Below are 20,718 nucleotides of genomic sequence, written 5' to 3' on the forward strand. Positions count from 1 at the left end.
AAAACTAAAACCAAAGGACCAACCTTTCCACATATTTCTAAAAACACTTTCAGTCTAACCTGCTTGCAGTCAGAGGCCAGTAGATTGAGGCTGCTGGTCGAGATAGTGAGGCTGATTGTCATGCCTGCGAACTGCAAGTTACTTTTCCCCAGTATGGACGTCAGAGAGCGAGAAGAAGGCTGCAAGAGAGAGGCATACATGGTTATGAGTTGTAAACAAAACACTTCGAACACAGCAGAAACAACTAGTGTTTATTTTATTATTCTCCCTCTTCTATAAGGCATAATAATATCTACAAGGTGCTTCTTTTGTGAAGTCTAGTACTTGGCTGAATGTGTGAACATGCACGCATGTGTAGGAGTGACATAACAGCTGCAATTGTTAATCTGCTCTCCAAGGCCAACTGTGACCAACAGAGGAGCCTCGGCCGAGACCGTCACAGAAACCTCAACAGCAACAATGTGTTAGTCCAATCTTCTTGTTCTAATGTCTTTCATTCACGACTATCTCCAAGTGTGTAGAATATGTGATGAGAAAAGCACCATCGGGACTGAATGAGCATGCCCTACCACATTAACCTCAGTCCTGCCAAATAAGAGAGCCTAGCCCAGTAAAATCTATTCTAGTATAAGTACTACCACTGTATTTTGTCTGGGGTGCTTCCCTGCCAGACATTCCTTGGTCAAATCCTGCAATGGCAGCAGGCAGCTGGATTTAGCCACCTGTTTTATGGATGTTTTCAGTTTCATTTGTGCACAGACACTCAAAATCTTTAAACAGCAGACTGGTGGCTGTGTCTGCTAATCTAAAGTACTTTAAGAACATCATTGGCTCCACATAAGCGTCCCTCGTGGCAGTGGGGGAAGCAGGAGAGAGACCAAGCATCAATATCGAGTTTACAGTCAGCTCAAATGAACATCTGGGTATTTCTGTCTCCTTCCACCAGCATGCAGTTTAGACAATAGGATTCACATTTTTGGGCTAAAAGTACAGATGATCTTTGGATTCTTTAATTACACCATTGCCATGCCAAGCACGTTTGAGGAGTTTTCCTTGCAAAAGTATTCATACCCAAATTACTTTTAAGGTCTGGACATTGAATAGACCATTCCATTATATTTCTGGTTCTCTGTTTAGTCTTGTTCCTGTTGGAAGGTGATCGACTGCCCCAAATTAAAGTCTTTTGCAACCTCTAACAGGATTTCAAATTAGATCACAAAACTGATCCATGGCAGCTTCTTCCACATGTTTGCTGTCCCTATGCAGATTAATGAGAGTCCGTGAGACAGAAGGGGAACCTGGCCGAACAGCCAACTGACCACAGGGTGGACAGTAAAGCTAAACAGAGATTTCATCCAGAAAACCCTTCCTCCTGCTGTCCACTTAAGCTGTATAAATAAATAATGTTCTGAGTAAGGGTGTGGTCGGGTGTAAGCTGTATGTACCTTTCTCCTGCGGGATCCTTTGGCTCCAGGTACTGCCTCACAAACCACAGCTATAGCCTCTCTGACAGGGTAATAAACACAAAAACAAAAAAAATATACATATACAGGTCAGGCAAGTTACTTTCTCTTTTCTGGACTCACGTTTAGGCAGATTAAAAAGAAATCTGGCAGATGGTAGGAGAATTTATCGTCCCCCTGGCAACTGTGCTGCTCTTTACCAGTGAGACAAATATCACTCCGGAAACCACAAGGAAACCAACAGTATTCCAGAGTGTTCTAATTTAAGGCTTCAGGGAACAGCAGGGGGGTGCACGCACGCCCGCACGCACGCACGCACGCACGCACAGAAACAGACACTGAGAGACTAAAAAACAAGTAAGCAAAGCAGACCAGAAGCAGGACAGAAAGAGAGGTAGCAGAAAAAGACTTGAGAGGTGAGCAGAGCATGTCGGCATACAGACCCAATATGTCTTTAAGGCTAACCACTGCCACTTTTCTCACATTCTCACCCACTCACAATGCAAGAGAAGGAAAAGCCAGCTGAAGCACATGATGAGCTGTGCACATTCTCACCTGGTGACCTGAGTTCTGGTGCTGAAGTCAAGAGCTCTCATTGACTGTAGCACCTCCACACAACCCATGTACTGTTTAGGAAACAGGAAGGCAACGAGTTAACAAGAAACATTTCCTTTGTTGCTGTAACATGAAACACACAGGAAGCAAACTAAAGAAAATCATGAACACATTGCAGCCTGGCCAGAGAAACCTTTACAGTTGTGCTCATAAGTTTACATACCCTGGAAAAAGTCAAGTGTTTGGGTCTTTTTTTAAAATGCATTTCACTCTCTTTCATCCACATTTAGTTGTTGGGTGAAGCTGTATAGTATGCAACAATTGTGTTTGCTCTTTTGAATCCCAGGATTCCTACACTTTTCATGTAAATATTCCAGACATTGCAGATCTCAGGCATTTTATGATCCTCTTAAAACGTAGATTCCATAAATACACTGCAAATTTAGGACCAATTTTTCTGCAACAGCCAGGCTTTAAATACTGAAGCTGAAAGGAAGGAGGGAGGCAAGGAAGGACGGGAGAATAGATGACAGAGGAGGAAGGACACAAATAAGGTAGGGTTTATGGAATGAAGAAAGGATACGCAAGGAAGACAGGACAAAAGGAAGGAAGAAATAAAGGAACAAAGGAAACAAGGAAGGATATAAGTTACAGTGGAAAGAATATTTACACAACAGGACAGGGAATAAAGTTCAGAAAAACAGTTGAAAATATTTTTATTGTTCAGACCAGGAAAGTAATATAATAAAAATAAAATTTTTCAAAAAAGTGTAGGATAACTGTATACCATATAGACAACAGAAACTACACAGGAGACCCTGATCACAAATGCACAGAGCCTGGAAGTTTTGTTTTGATTACATACCTTACAAGCTGAAACGCATCGCTTAAATAGCTCCTGAAGGCAACAATCCTCACCTCTGGTACTGCTTGCGATTAGTGTGTGTGTAAAAAAAGGTAGTGAGTCTTTGGGCACCTTAATGTTTCATATAAATGTTGTTTCATCTATATTCTCTGAAAAGACGCTTCAACAAAAACTGAAATTTTAACATGTATGTAAACTTATGAGCAAAATTATATTGTGGTATAATGAGATCTCACAACATTAAAAACTCACAATACTTCAAAGTGAAGACTATGCATTAAAGTACTATTTACTAACTGTCAGTATTAAGACAGTTTCAGTTAATGTTAAGCTTTAAAAAGAATAAAGATTTTCTGTCATACCAATCGTCAGTCATCAGTGATGACCGACCCATGCCTAGTGATAGCTGTAAGCATGACATCCTGTCTATGTTTATTTTTACCTTTTTTTTAGCATCCCTGTTCTACAGCTCTTCAAAGCACTTATGATTTGTGAATCTTTATGTATATAAAAAAAAACAATAAATAATGCTTTTTATCCTTAAAATACTGTTAATATCTCAGATTGTTCTCTTGAACCTGGTATTGTGTATTCTCTGACTGGCTGCATGGTTTCACACCTTATGTATCCAAAGAGAGTGATAATACAAGAGTGCTGGCTTACCCGTACTGTATAGCAAACGCCACTGGTGCTGACCACATTGTCTGAATGCAGCCAGCCACGGATGGGCTTGTTGACAAAGGAGCCATGGCGTGTCCATTCATCTCCTCCCAGCTGACCTCCTTCCACCCGTGCCCTTCTGGAGGCCCCTGCAAGCCGGTTCATGTCCTGCAGAGGAGGTCGGGGAGGGGGACAGGGAGCAGTTAGGAGGGCAACGTGTTGATGAAGCGGAGGAGAGGAGCTGGAATTGCTCCTGTCATCTCCAGAGGACTCAACAGGCGCCTGAACCGGCTGTGGCCTGCTAGCAGCCCTGGGTCCTGGGAGAAGGGTAGCGGAGACACCCAGACGAAGCGATCTCATACTGGGGAAGAAGGAGCAGAGAGTGGTCGGGCTATTTTCAGCCTGTCTGGGAGATGTAGGGGGCAAGATGGGAGTGAGCGACGAGGAGGAGAGAGAAGACGGTAAACCAGGGGAGGGGGTAAGCGGGGTGACTGGGCTGGAAGGTGGAAACGATGATGGGTTGGAGTTTGTTTCATCGGTTGAGCTCAACGACTCACTCCGAATGTGGGTGTACTTGGCTTTCTGCACAAGCTCCATAATTATGCAGGGCGAGATTTTAAGTCCACACTGGCTGCAGCGATTTAAAGTCTTTTTGTCTCACAATTCAAAGTTTCCCTCTGAAAGGACATACAACCATCTGTCCTTCTTGCTCACTGCAAGAGCTCTACATCCATCTGTCTGGTTGTCTGTCCTCCACTCGTTACCAAGCAGTCGAAAACAAACTGCAATAAAATTGGCTTTATCCACAATGAGTGCAAGATGGGAGATGGTGCGTTGGAGAAGCTGGGCCTCCACCATAAAGTTGGAATACAGATGAAAATAGTTTATTAGTGCACAAGTACAGCTCATGTTGTCCTCAGTTCTTTAGTAAAGTTTTGTTGTTCAGTTCCCCTGAATAGATGAAGACAAGCTTTTAGCTCTCCACAGAGGGTTCCTCTTGGTGTTTGCACCCAATGTAAAACGACATCCGCGAGTGCCTCATCCCGACATAATCGGCAAAGAGTAGGTGTTATTCAGCTGTCACCAGCACCATGAAGAATCAACACAAGTGATTGTCTCTCTAAGCGCACCCCCTTTTTTCCCCTTCCTGTTTGTCTTAGGGGTGCACACTTGTTAATGATCTGTCTACTTGTGTGGGGCAGTACATATCTTCGTGTGTGTGTGTGTGTGTGTGTATGTGTGCAGTAGTTCCCTTTGCCAAATCTATCTTGCTTGATGTAGGACTATAAAAATCCTATTAGCGGCCAACATGGGGTTTCTAAAAGACGCTGTGCACACCAACTAAACAGCACCAACACATGCATAATATACAACTTCAACTGGTCGATAACAGAGCAAACACCTGCAGAGCTGCTAAAGAAGCGAGAGAGGAGGCTTACTAATGTACGACTACTGCCAAATTCTTTGTACAGTCTTTTGAACACCTGTTTCAAAAGCAATGCAAATCTGTCACTGGCTGCCTTTTTCACTCCCTCTCCCTCTTCCTCCAAATGCTTTCATGTCCTCTCTGAATGGCCTTTGCTCTATCCCTCCCTGCTTCCCCTTCTTCTTCTTCCTCTTCTTCTCTCCTCTTCCAGATCACTTCTGGTGAAGCCTCCTTCCCTTTCTCAGAGCCCTTTCCTCCCTTCTCTCGGTCTCCTTTTTTATCTTGGAAGTCCTCTCTCTTCCTCCACACAATGTACTCTGCCAACCTCTGTCTCTCCAATGCCTCTGCCTTCTCACGTGCCACCACGTCCTCTCGCCTCTTCCAGATGATCTCTCGCTCCCCCTCACCCCCTCCCGCGATTGCTCGCCCGTTCTCCAGGCTGCCTAGTTTAACAGTTCGTTATTTGAATATACTAAAGTTGAACCGTGCTTTTTTGCCTTTCTATGCGAGGATTGTGGATAGCTAGAGGTTAGACATGGTGGCTTTAGAAAAACTGACAGATGAAAAGTTTGTTAAGACTGGGCTGGCAGAGTTGAGCCCATTCCTGAATAAGGTTACTGATATGGCTAAAACAACAGAGCCGGCCTTGGTTCAAGTTTGTTCCCTAAAACTGGCCACCTAGGTAATGATGCATTTTTTTATTTTCTGAAGCACCATTTGATAGTGGTACATTGAGTCTGAGATTCTGCCAGTGTCTGGTACACTAACACACACTGCAGTAGCACGGCGGTGATGTAACGCTGCAGAATGTAGGTCACAGGATGATGGTGACTACCGGCGGGCTTGTGGTGACGATGATGAGACCTGACAGGTCTGGTTTAGACTTCCTCACTTAGGGTTCCCTGAATGGAGACTCACTGATGTTTAACATGAACCCAATGCACTTTGCACCAACTTGCTTTAGCACTTCCTAGTTCAAACAGCAAGCCCAGATTACCTGAGAGAAGAGTGTTGATGCAGACATTTTTAATGTGCGCAAACCCAGATTTATATTCATTCCTTATCTAAGGCAAAGCTTTCAGTGCACAAACACCCTTAAACTTCTCATGTTCTGCATAGTCCAACCTAGAAAAGACAAACAGTCTGTTTGCATTAACAGTCTCCTTAAACTCCAAACCCCTCCAATAATTCAGTCTGAAAACAGTTCAACCTCAGAAGGAGGCAATGCTACACCAACAGTCCCACCTCATGAGGCACTATTCATCCATGCCTATTTAAACTGGCCTATTTATCCAAACAACTTGCGCCAAAGTTTTTAATTTGGCACCAAAGTTTCAGTAATTGCAAGCAAGCGGCTTATTTTATGCCTTCCTTCCACAATAACATTTAAATTATCTACTAGGCCTGAAGTAACACCACTCAAGATTGTAGTGGGCGCTGGATTCATGGCAGAGGAACAGTCGCCTACACAAGTCTAGCACCTCAGAGGGATTGTCTAGCAACTCTAGCTAGCCATCCATCTGGTGTTGGCCAGAAAGCACCATGGAGGATCCAGTCATACTAAAGCACTGCCAGTTGGAAAGGCTGGGACGAGCTCCAGAAAGCTGTAAAGAATTATGGCTGGAAAAACATACCCAGGCAACTATTATCCAGAACAACTAAAACTCCAGGAAAAAGATTAGCACTTTAAAAAGGCAACAGATCCAGTATGCATGGATAAGCAAGTAGTACAGAGAAAACTACAAATATTATTTAACAAAGGCGTAGCAGACCTGGTATATTTTTTCAGTGCACTGAACACAGTGTAGGTCAGGTGACAAAGATGACGACCCTCAAAATGGACAGAAATCCTGAGTCACCAACACACCATGAAGCACAGCCTTGAGGCCAAGCAGCTGTACTCACTGATATGTACAAGAGAAATCAGAATGATAATTCATTTATCCAGTAGTGCCTGATAGCAGCACATCAAGCTTGACTGTTAAACTGGACAACCCTACAGAAAGGGTAAAAGGGTACAGATGACCTGAAACAACCCTGAATCACAGACTAGAGAATAAAAGTAAAATCCAGTTAAAAGGAAACAAGATGCAACTATGACTAGTTATCTATAAAATGCGTACAAATACCAAATGGAACAGCACCAGTTTTAAAAAGGACAAAAAGAAAAGATTTTTACATCATGTTCTGTCTGCAGCTGCAGCCCGTTGCGATGGCAACAGACATTAGGAGAAATGCCTGCGGAGGATTTATGCCAAGAAGTCCCAACAACAGCAGAAATCTTCAAAGAGATAACTGCTTTGGTAAGCAATTATCTGCTAGCTGTTGCATCAAAGACTCTACATTAGAGCTTTTTTTTTTTGATCCAATGCAGGGGAAAAAAAGAACCACCGACTCTTAGATCAATACAGTTCAGGAAATGATCAAAGTTTGACCGACATCGCACCAGCCATAAAACCCAATCAATGTTGACATCGCCACTGGCTGAATGCACCGACTCCAGTTGGAGTGATAAACTTAAAAATTGCAAGAACAGCAACAAAATTCAGATTAACAGTATTCTATAAAGAACAACACCGTTATGCTTGACTTTAGAAGAGAACTAATGCTAAGAAAAGTTGCATAAAAACCACCTGAATATTCTCTGCAGCAGTTAAAGATTATTGTATAACATAACTCCTGCTGCTGAGTAGATCTTATTCTGATAGAAAAATCTGAAAAGTAATAAAGACTTCTCTGTATAAATTAAGTATAACAAATCTGCCTTTTTTTTTTTTTTAAAGAAATGGCAAAACATTAGTTGTTAATTTTTTGGTTTAGAAAGCATGCACTTAATAAGTAACAGCCATTTATCTAAAGCCAAGTTCCATATTAATCTGAAAGCCACATTAATGTTTAAACATCCCCGGACTGTCCGAACATCCGTTCTCTCCCTCTGTCTGGCTCTCCTTCCCTCTACTCCCTGACATAGAAAAGAAAACAACAAAAAAAAAAAACGTGCTTCTCCTCTGGTTCACTCTTCTGCTTGATCAATTCACAAAGTCATTGCCGTTAGCTTTTCTCCATCTATCCTCTCCTCTTCCGCGTTCTCTTCTTCTTCCTCTTTTTCTTGTCCCCTCCTCCGTCTCTTTCTATCTTTCAGCAGATAGTGAAACGGCAATGCTGCCAGGATGGACAATGGCACTCCTTCATTGTGCTCCCCTTCTGTCTCTCATGCCCACTTCCCTTCCACCTCTGTCTGTTGGAGGGACGAGCACGCTGTCTGCCCTCCCCTCCTCTCCTCCTGGTCTGGGTGGGTGATGCTGCCTCCCATTTTCTCTCTTACCGTCTCTCTCCTCTTCCTCTCTCTCTCCCTCTCAGACACACATGCGTGCGCCGCTGTATGTGCCCTCCCCTCCTTCTTTTCTCCCATGCTACCTCCTTCCTGTTTCCTCCCCCATCTCCTCTCTGCAGCCAGAGTCATTTAGCAGAGTACATGTGCATGCACAGCGAGATGCTGCGCTCCTGCACGTTAATGCACTCACTCCAGGGAGAGATAGGGATGTGGAAGAAGGAAGGGATAGAAGAGAGGGTGGATGTGTGTGTGTGTGTTAGACTGGGCTTTATAATGTTTGTCACAACTCCTCCCTTATTCATGTTTGGTAACCTGAGAAACAGTTAAAGAGTGAAAAGAAGAGGAGCCCCTCCATTCACATGGTGGCAGTGTGACAGAAGGTCACACTACTTAACCTTGATGAAAGCAGACAGAAGGGGAAAAAAACTTACATCTACAGTAGATGTGAGACTAAGCCAAATCATTTCAGAACTCTATCTGCCTTTAAGGTGACCTAACACCTTTTCCACTCATTTCAGATAGAAACTGAAATATTTCAGGTGGGGGATAAAATTAAATATAAAAAGACTAAAATCATGTAGTTGCATGAGTGTGCACTTCCCCTTGCTTTTGTGGATGTGGCTGTGCTCAAAATTAACAACCATTCAAACTGATGCTTAATAAGAGTCAGTCCTCGACTGCTATCAGTTGCTCTGAAAACCCGACATGAATTTCTGCTGATCTAGTATAAGCCAGGATCAACCGAGAGCGTCCAACATCCTTTTCTGAAAGATATCAGTCAGGAGAAAGGCACAAATGAAATTCTAAAGCATTAAAGCCCTGACGTACTTCATCCTAAGTACTGAAATCAGCTCTCATTTATGTAGATGTATTTCAGCAGTGCTCTGTGAAAAAGTGTCTGATTGGTCAGAAGTTACTTGCCATGTTTTATGCGGAAATGCACTCAGACAGCAATGTTGATATTTCTCTTCAACTAGTCTGCTTCCACTATCCGGTTTTTGTACCTGCAGGAGACATGAATACTTTTGGGTAATGCTGAACTAACGCAGTGAGGAGTTATATACATTTGTATGATTCTTCACTAAATAACTGCTACGGCAATAAGACTGGGAGATGGTTAATAACTCCTGAAAGGAAAATGTAAGGTCGTTGTTCAAGGAGGAGGTTGTCGCAGGGAAGTGTGGGCGTGTAGCTCTGTGACAATTTGTAACCAAAACAGAGGATGCGTGGAAGAAAAGAGGGATGCGGGTGTACGGGAATGACATATACAAAAGTGGGAGAGATGTCCCTCGGGTGGTCTGTACAGTTGTATGAAAGGTTTGTGCAAATATGAATGGTCAGTCACTACATGACTATATGTTGACTGTTTGGCTTGGAGTGAAGTATGTTGGGGTCCTTAGATGTACAGCTGAACAAAGTGAGAGCAGTCATTATGAAGTGGAGAAAACATGGAGCAACAGTGACATTACCAAGAAGTGAATGTCACTCCACAACAGATAAAAAGAAAACTGGTCAGGGTGGCTGCAGTGAGGTCTATAGGAACATTTCAAAAAGCTGCAGCAATTTCAAGCAACTACTATGACTATGTCGTAGACTTCCCATAAATAAAGTGTATAAAGTGTGGGATAGATGTGTTTTAGGGTTTGAAAAGAAAAAAAAAAGTTATTATTCCCACAAGTACATTTGGCACCAAATCACCATGAACGTCTTGGTGATTTGGTGCCAAATCACATTAACATGATGTTCTTTAACATCATGTTAAAGAACATGATGTTCAAAGAGAAGAATGGTGCTGGTTGCAACACTAAAATTGTGCATCCTCTAACAATGGCTAAATTAGGTGTTGCACAACTAAGGGACACTAAACCTAAATTTGACGTAACACTTTGGATTGAAACATTAACTTCAGAAAATTGATCTGTCGGCAGGATCAACTCTGGTGCTGCTTTTCTTCACCTGGAACTGGAGCTTTAGTACTAAGAAAGTACCAGTCAAAGATAGCACAAAACCTTGAGACTCCAATGCTTCAAATCTAGAGCAGGGTTAGGGTTGGTTATTATGACTGACACTGCTACAATACAATGAAAAGATACTTCAACAAAGCATTAGTGTATGGGTGTGCACCCAAGGCAAGCACTTTTCTGTGACCTGTTGATTACATTTTCTTGGAAAACATTTGTTTTCTGTCGAGTTCAACAGGCTACAGATCATTAAAGTGGAAAAAAGCTCAGAAAAGATTAATCTTGGCCTAATTTTTACATCATAAAAATCTGGCAATTAAAAAAAAAAAAGACTGCTGATTTCTTTTCCATATCCACTACACATAATAGATAACATGACTACAGCTACAGGGGAAAGTACAGAAAGACAAGATATTCAAGAGATTGGCCCCAATATTCAAGCATATCTGATGAGACGTCAGTGCTGCAGAAAAGCAGAAAGTTGCCGCAGAAGCTCAGCAGAGTGGATAATACAGAAAGACTTCCTGTAACTCACAAGAATCAACCAACTACATGTGTTCAGAATTACGTCCATTACGACACACAGTGGTACGAGTGGTAGAGGTGAATGGTGAGACAGTTAGCCTGCACCCTACCCACAACCAGTGAGACACAATAAACAGTGGTTTAGGGCAGACAAAAAACCTTCTTCAGTTCCTCAGAAATGCAGCATTTTTGGTTAAAAAGAAGATATTCTGACTTTGTTTTGAGTTTTTTAGACAACAGTTTGGATACTGAGCTGTAGCTTATAAAGAGTAGACACCTTGTTTTAAGATTAGGACAAAAGCAAAAAGAGGAACCAGTTTAGCTCTTCGCCTACATGTTGATAAAACAGTTCCCTTCCATGTAAAAATACAGTAAAACCTCAAAGTTGGTTAAATACACCACAGCGTCTCACAAAAGTGCCAATAAAACCAAAGACTTTAATGTACAAGACATTGTAAAGTGTGTGAATACTGATGAGTTTAACTTTTTTTTAACAAGTCAAATCTGAAAAATGTGATATGAATTTGCATTTTACTGTTGTATCCTTGAATAAGATTTCAGTGTAACCAGTCACTTTCAGAAATCACTTAAGTGAACCAAGTTTCCTTGTGTGGAATTTAAAATTAATATAAATCCAGATGATCTGTTAAGGACTCGAGGTCTCAGAGGTTTGTTAAAGAGCATCAGTGAACAGTAAACATAATGAAGACCAAGCCTAAAACTGAAATGAGTGTGCCACAACTGCAAACTAGAGATGTTGCATATATCAACAGTAAATCAAGGATGCACAAGTATGAAAATGTGTGCTATTATTAATGTCCTATATTACAGCCAATCAGATATGATGTTGCAGCCAAATAAATTCCTACATTTCATTCACGCAGCCTCAGTCACTGATTTATCTCCTCCGCTGTACGTACCTCCGATAGATGTCTTTTGTAATTCTCAATTCTAATTCTTAACTTGAGGATGCTCTGTGTGCCTTTTAGCTCTTTACTTAAATGTACACTACACTGACCGCCTGTGCTTTTCCTTTAAGTCACCAACAAAATATTGCTGGGGAAAATAAAAAACAGACTGTCTTTATGGAGGTAGAATTTATTGCTTGGCTGTTATAGACTGCATCAGTTTGACGTAGCTGAGACTAATAAACTGACCAGTGAGTACAATTTGTGCAATCCCACGATAATTTTTTAGAAGCCGGGCACTATGAGTTTGTGCTGGCTTTAGTTTTATGCTTCAGAAAAAATAAAGGACAACTCGTACTGAAACACCCTTTAAGACTGTTTAACTAGAAAAAATTCTAAATATGTATTTAAAAGATGTGCAGTAAATATGCCCTCCAGATGCATCAATATTTAGATGTTTTTAAGTAATCTACTGAATTTTGCTCCATTTCATGCTAAAAAGCTACTCATCATATTTTAAAGGCAGGGAACCTGAACATTTGCAAAACATCTCTCATTTGGCTTTCTTTTGGTTTTACAAAGCAGATATCCATGGCTAAAATCAACTTAATGGACACTTTTTGAATAATGCTGACTAAAACTATTGACTGATTGGGTACCGTGATGTAGTACAGTTTAAAATGATCTGTGACGGCAATTTTTTTTATAGCATTGGGGTGCACCCAGCAGGTAATTTTATGAATTCTCACATTACCCTCACCACATAATCAACCACTGTGGTATATTATGTTTACCATTAGCTGGTTGTATAATTTGAATATCTTACCACATATTCCATCTGCCAACACAGGCTGTCTGTGAGTCTGTGAAACTAAAAACACATCAGCAGATGAAGACACAGACATTAAGCACAGAATGCCAGCTGCAGCATGCTCCGATGATGCCCTTGCAGCTACTCAACCCCCAGCATGCTTTGCTCCCAGTATCAATTGCAAAGAAAATCACGAGACTGCCTTGATACCACGGGCGCAGACACAAACAGAGCAATAACTGAGAGGGGAGAAAGTAATGAAAGCCAGGACAACCAATGAGAAACAGTGACAAAGGAAAGGCAAAAATCCACACAACATGTTAAAACACACCTTGCGGAATGAAAGGAATTACCTGCAAAGAAGCCAGGAGTGAAATATTTCTGTTTCAGCTTGCCCGGTGCAGGAGAACAAGGGCTTGATTTGATTTGTATATAGACCAAATGACTCTTTAAACACAGCATTAAATCAGTATTTATTGAGTCAAACAATAAAAATAAACTAAGCAAAGTGGTCTGGATTTCATACACACCTTGCATCAGCTGCCTCAGCCCTTTTAATACACCAGGGCAAAAAAATAAATGCAAATGAGCTTATAAGTTTTGACAGTTGCTTGGCCGTTCTCATAGACATTTATCATCTGAGGCACAGTTTAGCCATTAGAACTCATTAAAAACAAAACAACGTCGTCCAGAGAAGAGAAAGAACAGACAGAATTTGTGTAGCTGAGAAAAGACATGACTGCATGCAAAAGCAGTTGAAAAAAAGGCAATTACATTAGCAAAAATCAGGCTGAGACATTAGATTAGCCAGACATTCAACAGGACGTCTCTCTCCGCTTGTTTCACAGCTCACTACACACACAGCAAACATGTGAGATGGCTATTTTTGTTTGACCCACCCCCTCCCACAATCACCCCACTAGCCACAATCCCTCATCTCTATCTCCTTCCATCCTTCCCTTCCTGCTACACTCAACCTCACTCCATTTACTCTACAACTTCCACTTACAACTTCCCAGTTGCTGCAACAGTTTGTTTGACCACTTAATTTAAATTGACCAAACTAGATATCAAGTACTTCCATATTTTATCAAGAGGGAGCCAAACCTTATGATATTCTGTCTACATCATCTTGTTTTATTTAAACACGCTTTGATTAAATTGTTGTATGTCAAACATAACATTTACCACCTTTAAGCTATTTTCCAACCTAAACAATAAAAACAAAAATGCATCAAATTCTTAGCTTTTTTTTAGGAAATGAGGTTTAAATAGATTGTATAAATGTTACTGAAACTAGTCAAAATACCAACCCACCAATCAATGCCGCTTATCAACTGAATAAGAATATGATGTATGCAATCCCAGACATTGTGGCATTTGTTGATCTTCATCTACTCAGTTATCTCTGATATATTCAGTGGTATTTTTTTCCAACCTTGTGTGATCTCATTGCAAAATTTAGACTGAGGCCCTATATTTTTTTTATTTAAAATTTGTAAATTAGAAACAACAAAATCAAGAAGTGAAAGCAGTGTTTCTACAGGATTGTCACGACTCATTTTTCTTCTTTAAAAATATACAATTTAAAACTTGCTATTATAATACAGTTTAAAATGATATGTGAATAACCACAGCATGATATTTACTATTTAACCAAATAACTGTGACAGTCATTCTGAACACAATTATGCAGTCTCAGCTTTCTCATCTATTCTCTACCCTTGCAGGGTCACGGAGTGAGTTGGTGCCCATGTCCAGCTGTTATTGGGGAGAGACAGACCCAGGACAGCTTGCCAGTCCATCACAGGGCAAAATACAGGCACACAGGACGTAGAAACGTGCACACACACACACACGCACACACACACACAGACAATTTTAGAGACCAATTAATCTAACAGTCATGAATTTGGACTGCGTGACGAAGCCAGGGAGAGAATTTATGCATGTACAGGGAGAACATGCAAACTCTATACAGAAAAGACCTCGGGCCTGGATTTGTACTCAGTATGTTCTTGATGTAAGGTGTAGAATATAGTGCTACCAACTCCTCCACTGTGAAGCCCAGTTATAGGCGATAAACAATTGCGTAGGATAAATAATAATATGGAACAAAGGACTGATCCCTGCTGAACACCACAAGACCAATAAGTGAGTTAGATTATTCAGAGTGGTGATAAAATGCTAGAAAACCAAAGCTATTGTTAAATATTTTGACAACAGCATTAGTTAAGAGAAATTAACATTTTCCTCACATCTCTCTTGTTGCCACTATACCTGGAATAACTCTCCTTGGTCTTTAGCATCTTGAGTACTATTGTCTGAAACGAGTGTGTGAAATTACCGAATTACTACATTTAAAAAGGTAAAATATAGGCATGCAGAATTTGTATACAAGAAATCTAAATTTTATTAACATATTTCACCATCCAAATAGATGTTTGTTATATTTATATTGAGCTGATAATGGAATGTCAACATATTTTCAGTGTATTGCTAAACCCCAAAAGGGATGTTGCGATAGACCAATATCTGTCACAACATCCCAAATGATGACTGATATTACAGGGATCAGTTGTCATTTGATTCCACATCTACTAACATTGAGCTTTCTCCTTCATAATGATTCAGTAGGTCATCATTTAATTATTTAATCATGTTCTACTGAGTGACAGACTACAAACTAAGTGAAATCCAACACCTTGGTTGCCCAGTATATTCAATATTTTGATGGTTAAAAGCCAAACTGAATTAGGCTACCAGATATAAGGAGTAGCCCATTATGATGATATAGTTACGCTAAGCAAAATCTACAGATATGTCAGCTAAGATTAAGATTGAAATGTAAGTTTGTATAAAGTTTGAATAAACAGCTATGCAGCTATACTTACTTCTGGTTTTCATCACCTTACACATCAAGCGTTGATGAAACCTGTAGCTCACTGTGCACTCAACCATGAGCTTGCAGCACTGAGCAATAAACCACAGGAGGAAACACGGCTGAGCTTCAGGGCCATTGTGTATGGCAGAGACGGACAACCACATGCTATGAGCTCAAAAACAAACTTCTATGTTTCTTTCACACAACACACACACAAATAAGAGTACCCTAACAATACCAGTATAAAAAGACAGAAGAATTTATCTTCACAGCGTCACACACCAACAACGCTGAATGTCCCGTCAGGAAACAGTAAACTTTCTATTATAAAAAGACTCAATTATTCTGAATAATATGCACATCATGACACAAGAAAATCTCAGATTATTGGTGGGACAGCAGTGTGTTGCAGTTTGTAGCCATCTGCACAACCTGTGTTAGTGAAGTAATAATAACAACCAAATGTCACTCTCTCCTGTCAATCAGCACTAAAGTTCTTACTGGTGACTGATGGGATCCAAGCAGAACTGGACAGATCCCACTTTAATCAAATGGATTTTAGACTGAGGCGATGTTGTGACAGTGTGACCATGACGCTCCTCTCTTACTGACAGTTCACGTCTCGGACTGTCCTTCTCTCTGTATCACGTTTGTCCTTGTATGTTTATTTGTGTGTGTGTGTGTGTGTGTGTGCGTGTGTGTGTGCGTTATTTGTTGGGCTCCTGTCATGTGTCTGAATCAGACTTTTTTTTTGGGGCGGGGGGAGATCTCTGGCTGATTGCACCTTCTCTTCGCCTACATTTCATCAGTGATGATAACTTCCACCATTTAATATCATGTCACGGGCTGCTGGCCTGAGCCTTGTGGCTGACCCTGATAAGAACACCAAGCACGCTGGTTTCAGTCGCCTCAATCATCCTGCATTGCCTTCAGTCTGTTTCCATAATGGTGTGTCTACCCTTCATTCGTTCACTCTGAACTTCAACTCTGTCACAGTGACCCTGTTTCAGCACATCTGAGGTGTGTTTACGCTGGCTGGTCTCCACAGATAATTATAAGACATAGTGGAGCGTAGCTCAAACTTTTTTTTGTCTGACTGTGTGCAGATTTGTGCCCATGTGTGCACTGACTGACTCTATGCCTTATCTCTCTGACAATTTAGCAGAGACTGGAGCAACATAGCTTGACTCTGACAATACATGGGCCTTTTCATAGAAGGTTTGCCCTATGCTAGTGAGGAGGAGAAGGTTGCTTTTGAAATGTAAGACGTTATAAATATGAGTCAATAAAAAGGGGCACACAGAGAGTTATCAGCAAAAGTCCAAAAGCCACGGTGTGTGTTCCTACAGGGTTGTATCATTGTCCTTCGCAAATTTAATTTAAACTTATGCAATGCCAGCATGTGTGTGAAAAACAGAACCTATAAAGCAATAGAAGCATTTCTTAAACAGGACAATGCAAATGATCTTTCTGCACACATCCTTGCTCAAGGTGAAGTGTTGCTGCAAAGTCAAAGACTCAATGCATTCAGCTAGGCTTCCTTAGATTCTCATTTACCAACTGGCTCAATGATCAGTATCTGAGTGCATTGTATTATAACTCAAGTTGAACTGGAATATATTAATTAAAATCTGTTTACATGGCTGGACTGATTGGATGATGCATTTCTGGATATGAATTTACATGGATATGGTAAACTGCATTGTAGAAGGATGGTTACTGCCGTTTAAGGGGAAATGCACCACTCCCTTGACGTGTCCTTTAAAGAGTAAATGTCTTAAGCGAACTCGCCAATCTTACACAACCTAAAATTTCATTGCAGAAAGACAAATGATACCTCAATTATGTCGGCAATGTGCAATGGTGCTTGCGCAACAAATAAAATGTATATTTCAACCATGGTTCCCAGCGATTATATAACAAAAATGTTTATTCAATCATTTTGTCAAAATATTCAGTTTTGCAAGTCAAATTAGTTTTTTCTTTAAGCACACTGTGTGCAATGTGTTTCCAAATGCAATGAGCAATTGTGTTAAGTAATCTTGATTTCTTTGGAACTGTAACAAACATCAGCCTTTGTAAGTGACTTTAAATTTATAACTTTACCCACTCATTGGCTATACATTTAAAAAAAACTATAATCAGACATAGCAGATCGATAAAATGTATTTTATGTGAAGATGAATTCTCAATTTATCTACGGAGCTCTAAGGAACTACACTCTAAAAATGAGGAACAATAGTGTGCTTTTTATAATATACTGTCTAGCCATCAGAAACCACGAAGCTGAGTATCTGCTTCATCTCTTAACTTTCTTAGCCTTAATGCTGTTATTTGACGGACTCAGACTTCCATGTTTAACTGTTTAGTTAAAGTCTAGTGCAAGGATGTCACTTGGACAGCTACACAGGTTCTGAATCGTGTCCTAAAGCTGAGATAGACAATTTAAACCCAAAGGGTCACATCCGCATCTTAACACGTCTTAAACTGGATCAATGTGAAGATCTCCACAGGCAATCTTAACGCATTTTTTTTAATCTACGCACCTTCCAAGGCGCACTGTCAGCATGCGCAAAACTGGGGATGGATACAAAATGTTGTTAAATTAGTTTTTAATAATACATTGATTTTCAAGAACTGCACATATAATCGCATCAATCTGTGCATGAAAAATACCGCAAAGAATTGCAATATCTGTTGGTTGGATTGCAGTTGTCCTGCATGCACACGTTGCATGCCATTAAGTTATTTAGCATGTTAGAATGGAGTCCCACCACAGTTGATGCAGATCATGGTGCCCAAAATAGTGAAAGTCATGGGGATTGCTGGAAGCAAGATTATTACACAAAAATATTAAAATATCTTGCAACCCAAACGCATTTAGTTTTTTAGAGGTTTTATTTGATCTTTCCAAAGAAGGATATTTTTGACCAGCCTCTTTGTCGCTGTTGAATCGTGAACATTGACAAACTGAGGTAAGTGGATTTTGGTTCACTGGCTCGCCACTGTTCCCTATGTTCTCTGTTTGTCCATAGCAGCTCTTAGTACTGTTCACATAAGTACCAAAACCTTAAAACGGCTTTTTAAAATCTTTCTAAACTGCTGAGGTTTAGTAACTTGAATATCACATCGGGGCATTGTGTTTAAAGCAATAAACTTTATTGCTTTCCAACATGAAGTGGAACTTTTAGTCCACTTCATGTTGTCAGGCAGGTTCTATTTACATTATTCCTTGATTCTATAATTCTGGCAGTCATAAGCACAAGCTGTGGCTGGTGAAACCAAACTCATCTTACATCATTAGTTGGCATTAGTGTATGGCTTAACATGGGAACAGCTGCAGCAATCCACAATGAGTTGAATGTTTTTTGGGTTTTTTCCAGATACTGGTCATAAAATTATCATTTCCAAACTGCTTTTTGTATTTACACGTTAGCTTTGTCTGATATTAAACTATATGGCATAATACTTCTGCTTTTCTTTTCAGGAGTCGCCACAGCAAACCATTTGTCTCCATTTTGTCCTATCCTCTACATCTAAACTCACACCAACTAACTTCATGTGCTCTTTCACTGAATCCATAACCTTCTCCTTTATGGAAATGTTATAACACAATTAGGTGTGGGGAGTGGGGGGAACTAAAATCGGAGAAATATGTAAATCGGTGAAAATTCCAGTCACAGTTTTTACACCATAGAATTTTGTACAATAATATTTGCTAAACAGTTTGATAACTAAATGAAAGTGGGTGGGATTAAAAAACAATTTGAAAATTGTATTTTTCCACAAATTCTACATAGTCTGTATTGTTTACATGTTAAATAAAGTTTTGCAGATTGCTGTTCTCGGGGATTTACATCTAACAACATTCAATATACAATGTGTAAATTATGTTTTTCCGATTATTTTTCATTAAAAATAGTTTTTACAGTAAGATAACAAAAGGCTTCATCTGTCTTAATGGCAAGTCACTTTTTGCAGCAACTACTGATACAAGCAGTAGATTGAAGATCGTTTAGAGTCCAGCTCTCATGTACCTATTTGAAAAAATAAATAGCTGCCCACCTTCATCTGTACAGCGTTCAGCTATACACCTATACATCTACACACCTGAACGCATCACAAGTTAAATATTTTTGATCCAATGTGTGAACATACTACACTGTTCGAAAAGCACAAATGCAAAAGCACTTCTCAGCGCACATTACAGACTCTAAAATGTTCCAGAAACTTTTCACATGCATGCAAAGTGCGAAAGCTTGACTCACAGCGTCCGAGCCGTGACCCAAAAAGAGTGCGGTCAGTTACTAACTTTTAACGAGAAACTTACCAGCTCTCTTCCTCTCCTTCCCGCAGCTGCTCCTCCTGCCTCACAGCCTGCTGTTGCTGCACAAACTTTAGCTTAAAGTCATGTAAACAGCGCGCAGCGTCGAGAGGGTTTTATGTCGACGCACTACTTCCAAGTTACTTTAACTTCAGAGAAGGTTACTCTAAACTTCTTTTTCTTCTTTGTCAGCTTCTTCTTCTTCTTGTTGTTCTTCTTCTTCTTTCCCCTGCCTTTCCTTTCTCCTCCCCTCTTCTCTACGCTCCCCCCCTCAACAGTCACGACAGAAGCCACTTCCGCGAACAAATGGCAACGTCATCTGGCCGCGGTTCCTGCGTGGGTGTGTGTTTGGCTACTTCGTTGCACCTGGACCAGTCTGCAGGTTGCGTAAAATAGAAATAGTGACCAAAAGTTGTTTTACTTGAACAGTTGGATGATTTCTGTTCACTACTGGAAGTTTTTTCTTCCGTTTTCGTTCAGTTTCAGGAACTAAAACAAGTTAGAAGTTTAATATAACACCTTCAATGCATCTGCTAAGGAAACCCTTTACTGTTCCTTTAAAAATAATATTAGCAGTGGCGGTTTTAGTATAAATGCTTGCCCTGGTTTTCCACTTAGATTTCTCAGACATTTTAATAAAATTCCACACTAGTTTTTTTTTTCTTGCGATTTTATAAAATCCTCGATATTTTAGAACAAACTATTAGCTCTGAAAATCGTCAGATATTGTCTCTTTCTTTGTTTCACAACTCTGAAACAACATATGCATTTTAGATTAGACCAGTTAAATTTGTTAAATCTTGTCAAGGTATATTCAAACACTCCAACTTTCTCACACACTTCAAAAAACATAACATGTTAATTTGCAACTTAAATTGCTCATATGTTTGTGCCGTGTTGCCCTAAAATCTGCTGGCCACCTGTCTAAGTGGTACACCACCTCTTGCCCAAAAACCACATGAACCAGTTTATGAATCACTAGTTAATCTTATTTCAGAGTTG

At 40.3% G+C, this 20,718-nt stretch overlaps 1 protein-coding gene across 4 annotated transcripts in view; it reads right to left on the bottom strand.

Annotated features, from left to right (window-relative positions):
- The window catches only part of shc1 (SHC (Src homology 2 domain containing) transforming protein 1), a 29,146-nt gene extending 9,184 nt beyond the window's left edge, over positions 1–19,962 (bottom strand). The window contains exons 1-6 of one of the 4 annotated variants that reach the window (XM_017309593.1): positions 19,723–19,962; positions 9,225–9,307; positions 3,547–3,711; positions 2,019–2,089; positions 1,446–1,506; positions 60–179 (exon numbers count right to left, since the gene is read on the bottom strand). In XM_017309593.1, the coding sequence (XP_017165082.1) occupies positions 60–179; positions 1,446–1,506; positions 2,019–2,089; positions 3,547–3,711; positions 9,225–9,227 (420 nt within the window). In that variant the 5' untranslated portion in view covers positions 9,228–9,307; positions 19,723–19,962. Of the gene's footprint in view, positions 1–59; positions 180–1,445; positions 1,507–2,018; positions 2,090–3,546; positions 8,398–9,224; positions 9,308–19,722 lie in introns of those variants that run through there. The other 3 variants (XM_017309594.1, XM_017309591.1, XM_017309592.1) reach the window with 3 other exon arrangements.
- Between the last annotated feature and the right edge of the window lie 756 nt (positions 19,963–20,718).

The sequence above is a fragment of the Poecilia reticulata genome, linkage group LG16 (assembly GCF_000633615.1).
Source record: "Poecilia reticulata strain Guanapo linkage group LG16, Guppy_female_1.0+MT, whole genome shotgun sequence".
Classification (NCBI taxonomy): domain Eukaryota; kingdom Metazoa; phylum Chordata; class Actinopteri; order Cyprinodontiformes; family Poeciliidae; genus Poecilia; species Poecilia reticulata.